This window comes from Branchiostoma floridae, chromosome 19, assembly GCF_000003815.2.
Source record: "Branchiostoma floridae strain S238N-H82 chromosome 19, Bfl_VNyyK, whole genome shotgun sequence".
NCBI classification, from domain to species: domain Eukaryota; kingdom Metazoa; phylum Chordata; class Leptocardii; order Amphioxiformes; family Branchiostomatidae; genus Branchiostoma; species Branchiostoma floridae.
The window spans coordinates 12,935,234-12,942,185 of record NC_049997.1 but is presented as its reverse complement, the minus strand read 5'-3'; the positions used below and the strand labels follow the sequence as shown (position 1 = coordinate 12,942,185).

Sequence of the window (6,952 nt, the reverse complement as noted above, 5' to 3'; positions counted from 1 at the left end):
TCCGGAAGTCAATATCCGTTTTTTATCCAGTTGTAGAGATTGAATTGTATTTGAATATTGCTTACCTGGATGTCTAACCTTCATAAACGTAAGCTTGTAAGTGATTTCTTCCGGACAACTTGAGCTCCGACACATGTTTTGGAACATGGGCAGTTGCAGACAAAGTGCCGTGTAAACGTTTATCAGCAGAGGCAACACGCTGTGCTCTAAAAGATTTTGAGGAAACCAGCACAACTGAGGAGTTCCTTCAGCTACCTTTAGATTTATTGAAGATGTACATCTCAGATGATGGCCTCCATGTGAAAAAAGAGGAACAAGTCTTGGAGTCGATTATGCGTTGGGCACGGCATAATCTTGAGGAACGACAGAAGCATCTTAAGGAGCTGCTAGATTGTGTTTGTTTCTCACGTGTCGACCAAGACTATCTCAAGAACATCATAGACACTGAGGTGTTGTTAGGAGTTCCTGGAATCATGGAACTGATAAAAGATACATCCACGCATCGGAGACCTCGCAGAATCCTTCAAGAAAAAATATTGCTTCTAGGAGGCGCGACAGGATGTGGATAGAGAAGACGAGTAAATTCTAACATGTACAGGCTAGACCTCCACTGTAACTGCTTAGAGAACACTCTACTGCCCAAATCCCTCACCACACTGAGGGATGCGCGGCATGTGTTGTTGACAATGATGTAATTGTTACAGGGGGTGACGAATCCCTGACTGAAGTATGGAGTCTTCGCAGCATTACTGGACCAAGTTAGAGGCTCTAAATACAGGAAGATGCTGGCATGGAATGGCTCTTCTTAACGGAGAAGTGTATGTTGTTAGTGGCGAGACTGAGAGTACTTTACTATCTTCGGTTGAGGTGTGAAAACATGGCAACTTACAGCTGGAAAAGAGGCAACCCCACTGAAATTTGCTGTCAGCAATTTTCGTATATCGACCTGTGGTGGAAACATCTACGCATTTGGTGGGAGTACTGGTACTGACAAAACGACAAATGTAATTCAGCGCTACAACCCCTTCCAAAACGAGTGGACGTTTGCAACACCATTGCCAAAGACAGTAATAGCGGTCAAAGCTTGCACGGTGAACAACAAGATCTATTTGGTGGGTGGCCTGGACAGCTAGACTGCGTTCTGTGTTACAACCCCCAGGGAGATCATCATGAGAAGATGGCACCTAGACAGGTCCCATGGGATCACAGCAGTGCCACTGTATGTGGGTCTGAGATCTACATCACCGGTCGTTGCTGTGATGCTGATGATGTTGTTTTCAGTACACCTCATGCTACTGTCCAGTGTTATGATGTGTGCAGTGATATTATAACCATTAGTGTTTTGGAAGATCTGCCAGTTCCACTACAGGGACATCACGCTGTGACCATCTCAAAACATTAATCTGGTTCCATTTCATTTTAGTGTTTTAAACGTCTTGAAATAATGTAAATACTGTAAGTTCGCGTGGATTTAATTTCGTGGTAGAGGTACAATGGAGTGTCCTCGGTGGTTCTGAGTTCGCGGTAGCGCCATACATTATAATCGCATACTATACGGGGAAAATGTTCGCGGTGGTTTTCCGTGTTTTTAGTTTCCTCGCAAAAGTGTGAACATAAAAGCATGGTGAACATCTAAAAATGGTGATCACAGTACTTAAGGTGATTTTGCCGTGAATTATACCTCAGACATGTTCACACTTGATATAGAGCACCTCTTCATCGCTCAAAATCTTCATGTGCTTGCAATAACCTCAAGCCATTATTTCCTGAACAAATATTGGGGAAAATGGCTCAAATTTTAGAGCTTTCGTAAATTTCATGCAATTGACTAACTCAATAACATAATTTATGTATGGTGTTGTTCATCATTGACTAACGTACACATGTCACAATTAGAAAATTCCCATCATTAATCATAAAGCGGTTTTAAATTTTCACATAAATCATGCAAATAAGTTCCTCATTACCATATTTGGTATCTGCTTATATTCCACCTATCATAATTAACATGTGTTACATTTATTGAAGTCCAGTTATTGAAAACAATTGAATTATACAATTTCCTCATTAGTTATGCAAATTAAGCTCTCGTTTGCATAACATGTACATCATTATGAACATCTTTGCCTAAGGTACCCGCATGCCTAATATGATGCCAATCCGTCAATCCTTTCTGCAGTTATCCTCTTTGGAATATCTTGACAAAAACGCCCCAGCAGTTCCAAAATTAAACATTAGGGGGCTGAAACTTGCCCAATGACACCGAAAGCTATTTACCATCAAAATGTCAAGACCATAGCACATCTGGAACAAGAGATACATTAAAAAAACTCCTATGATAGAATATTGTCATTAATTATGCAAATGTGGTCCTATTTAGCATAATTTGTATCTCATCTTGTACAACATTGTCTAAGGTACCTACATACCAAAAATCATGAAAAACCGTAGTTCCCTTCTTGAGTTATCCTCTTCGAAGATTTTGACAAAAATTCCCATGCTATCCCAAAACTAGATGCTAGGGGGCCCAAACTTATGTCACTTATTCCTGAGCACAAGAGCCATCTAACACCTAAAAATCGTGACCATAGCATGTTCAGAACACCGAGATAGCAAAACCGGAAGATGCGCTGCAGTACCAAGGGGAGCCGCTAGGGGGCCCAAAATCTAATCATTTTCAGCTTTCATCACACACTACCAACACACTAAGTATGAAATCAGTCCACTAAGCCGTTCTTGAGTTATCCTGTTTACACACACACACACACAGACAGACAAACGCGGGGTAAAATATAACCTCCATGACATTTCATGGAGGTAATAAATGTTGTAACAAGAATTGCCGTGACAAAGCATGATATCACAGCGAACGGAGGCATTCATTTCTGTATGCAGGGAGTGCACTAGTGTAGTAAAAGTGACACTAGTGTGGTATACAGGCATAACTTACCAAGTTGGCAACTACGCTCATGGCTACCATATTGGGGATTCTTTTACAGCTATCCTACAAGTTTCACTTTTACAACTATATCCATGGCTACCGCGATAGTGTCTCTTCTACAAGTACACTCATTAGGCTACAACACAAACATGTTTGCCCATTTTGGTATTTTCTCCACACGTTGACCATCCCCGAAGAAAAAGAAAAATCTTGATTTTTTTTCTAATTTCTAAAATCAGGCAAAAACTAATGAGCGCGTCAATGTCATCCATGAAATTTATCTGCGGTAGGCTAACAGACATATACAGGAAAGTAATAGAAACAAAAATATACACGTTATCATTATCTTATTACCAAGTTTACTTGATGGTTGTAGATATTGACATAAAAGCTGGTGTGCTGTAAAATTTAATGCAACTATACTATTGCGTTTTATCATATGCACACACTCAGCAAGTAAAGGAATATATTTCACATGGTTCTGTTTATCTTAAGGTGCACCTGCGTCAAGCTTGCGTCACTGCGGGTTCGTTCACTGCGTCACTGTCTTGTTATTTTCTCCGATTTTTCTCTAATTTAGATATTGCGCAATACGTTATAGTGATAATATGACTTAGAAGACGACAAAATACACAAAAAGTAAAGAAATTCGTTCTTTATCTCTGAAATGTTCTTTATCTCTGACATGTTTTTATGTCGCACGACAATTTTTTAACGTTCAGCCAAATTTGCAAATTTATGCCCACTCCGTTGCACTAAAAGTACACTATGTGAGAATTCGGCCCTAAATTTGAAAATATTCTCGCAAACAAAATATTGACTTGAATGATCTATGCAACGTTATAGGTTATCAGTAGTGATCAGCCATATGTGGGCATGTTTCCCTTGGAAGATCATAGTTTTGGAACATGTCTGTATGATGCAATGATGTTGCTATGTTACTAGATAAAGAAATGGTATGAAAACCCCCTTTTGCATTGATCTAATATTACGGTGTACCATGATGCCAGGACAGTGCTGCACGCCCCCTCTCCCAAAAATACATATTTGGAATTCTTCGACAGACAGAAATCCCATCAACACTAATAAGTTACTAGATAAAAAAAATGGTATGAAAATCCCCTTTTTGTATTTCTCTAATTTTACGGTGTACTATGGTGCCAGGACAGTGCTGCACGCCACCTCTCCCAAGAATATATATGTTGAACTCTTCGACAGACAGAAATCCCTTCAACACTAATAAGTTACTAGATTAAGAAATGGTATGAAATTCCTTTTTGCATTGTTCTAATTTTACGGTGTACGATGGTGCCAGGACAGTGCTGCACGCCCCCTCTCCAATATATATATATTGAATTCTTAGACGGACAGAAATCCAATCAACACTAATAAGTTACTAGATAAAGAAATGATATGAAAATCTCCTTTTTGCATTGTTATAAATTTACGGTGTACAATGGTGCCAGGACAGTGCTGCACGCCCCCTCTCCCAAATATATATATATATATATATATATATTGAATTCTTAGAAAGAAATCCAATCAACACTGATAAGTTACTAGATAAAGAAATGGTATGAAAATCTCCTTTTTGCATTGTTCTAATTTTACGGTGTACGATGATGCCAGGACAGTGCTGCACGCCCCCTCTCCCAAAACATGTATATTGAATTATTCGACAGACACAAATCCTATCAACACTAACAAGTGGATACCCGATATGCAAGTTTACTCAATATACAAGTGCTCACCTGCTGGTAAACAGATTGGAATGTGAGACAAATACTAAATTATTTAGTCTAGTGACGCATGAAAATCGATCTGACTGCAAAAGACACTCGCTACATCGGGGCGATGCGGGTAGATCTCCTAAACCATCCTCCAGTCATGCTCTGGTGTTTGAAAGGCATTCTTGTAACAACATGGATGTTACACCGTCTGGTTGGCCACGCCCAAGAGCATGGTAAGTTTTTGTACTGTACGATATTTACCGAAGGAGGGCTGGTACAAGAAGGTCAGATAAAAATTGTTAAGGCCCTTCCCAGGTTCAATTTTTGATAGCCCTCTTCCCGTCTAAAGAATATTGTGGATGGCCCTCTCACATTTTTCATTTCTCTTCCCCCTTTTTTGATATTCAAAAAAACAATAGCGATAGTGTTGCTTGAACAGGACAGTGATCGTATGCTGGTTTGTGAAGACGCGCACAGGAGTCTCTCTCTCTCTCTCTCTGTGTGTGTGTGTGTGTGTGTGTGTATGATTTCAAGTAATCATACACGACTGCTACGTGCACTGGCCCACGTAACACCAGGCGGGTCTTCGGCGTAAGAAAGTGGTATTTTAACGGCTTAACTTAACGAATTCAAAGATTTTAGCTTCACCAAAATAAATACATACAGAAATAACCCACCAATGACGACTGAGTATCTAATATTATCCAAAATCGACAAAATGTGTACTTATAGGGTGTTAAAATATCCACTATCAGTTACAGCTGTATCGCCACACAGTCTGCTTTTCGAAAACTACAAACAAGAAGGCTGTGCCCAAAAATGAGCGTTTGAATGTACGCTAGTATTAAGTCCATTATCAAGAAATGCATTTAAATTGTTGACATAACAATGAGAAACCATAGCGAAATGTTCGCTAAAGTAGCCCTAAAGGTCCTGTCTTATGTCTGCCATGAAGGACATACAGGTCATACTGGAAAAGCTATATGTAATGTGCGTCGATGAAGACTAGACATCCAGGTATTACGATACGCAAAAAAGCTACTCAAGCAAATGGATATAATTTTGGAAATGGTCAGACGTTTGAAAGATCTAAACCGATGGGAACAAATGTTATAGTACCAAGTCTGATGATGCATTGATAACAACCGGTGCAGTCAAAGATGGAGTCAACAGAGGGCTGCAAGCAGAATGACAGAATATGTTGAATTCGTTCAAAAGCTCCTATCAACACCATTAGCTGAAATCAGATATAGAAATATACCCGATATACGAGTACCCACCTGCTGGTAAACAGATTGGAATGTGAGACAAATACTAAATAAATTAGTCTAGTGACGCATGAAAGCCGAACTGACTTGCTATGCTACATCGGGGCTTTGCAGGGAGACAGAGAATCTCCTTAACCATCATTCAGTCATGCTCTGGTGTTTGAAAGAGCTCTGGTCATTATTGTAACAACATGGATGTTAAACCGTCTGGTTGTCCACGCCCAAGAGCATGGTAAGCTATAAGGGATTGTACGATATTTACCGCTCTGTGTGCATTGCATTTATCCAGAGAGGTGCAAAGAGGACTCTGAAATTTTTTATGGCGATTTTTGAATTTTTCAATGCACCCCAACCCCAACCCCCTAGTGCACCAGCGCTCCCGGTTGATATCTCATAGTCCCTATATAAAAGTCAGATTTAACCCTATTCAGACCGGGGGGGGGGCTTTTGAGGTCTGCGCCAATTTTGATGTCCTATAACGCCAGAACGGCTAACGCTAGAGCCACCAAATTTGATGAGTTTTCCTTAAATATTGTTGGCAACAATTTCACGAAGTTTGACAAATTTATCATTTTTTGTGTTGCCATGCCAGCCAGTTTTGCCAAAAATCGCTAATTTCGGTTCTAACGATGTATTTTTCACGCTTATTTACAATATTACTGCTATTCTATTACATAAATAAAATCTTATGTTATTTAGAATATCCTTCTTAATTACATATGCATAAATTATGCTAATTTGATGACGTCATCAGCCCAAAATCCAAGATGGCGGACGGTATGGCCAGATCAACAGTAACTAGCTTATTATCCATTAGAATTTGTAACTACCTGGTATTTTTCCATGAAGAACCATCTAAGTGAATGTAATTAGCCTATTTACATTGCCTTTTGTGATTATTTGTTGCAATAAAAGCATTTTTGAAAATTCAAGCAAGTGGATACAATATGGCGGAGCCCAAATGGTATCTTAGATGTGCATGACGTCATTTTATGACGTCATTTGACGTCATG

General features: G+C 39.5%; 1 protein-coding gene across 1 annotated transcript in view; it reads left to right on the top strand.

Moving 5' to 3' along the window:
* The window catches only part of LOC118406500 (kelch-like protein 2), a 1,190-nt gene extending 621 nt beyond the window's left edge, over positions 1-569 (top strand). Inside the window, exon 2 of the mRNA XM_035806560.1 lies at positions 154-569. Within this exon, the coding sequence (XP_035662453.1) occupies positions 154-569 (416 nt within the window). The remainder of the gene's footprint in view (positions 1-153) is intronic.
* Positions 570-6,952: the final 6,383 nt, after the last annotated feature.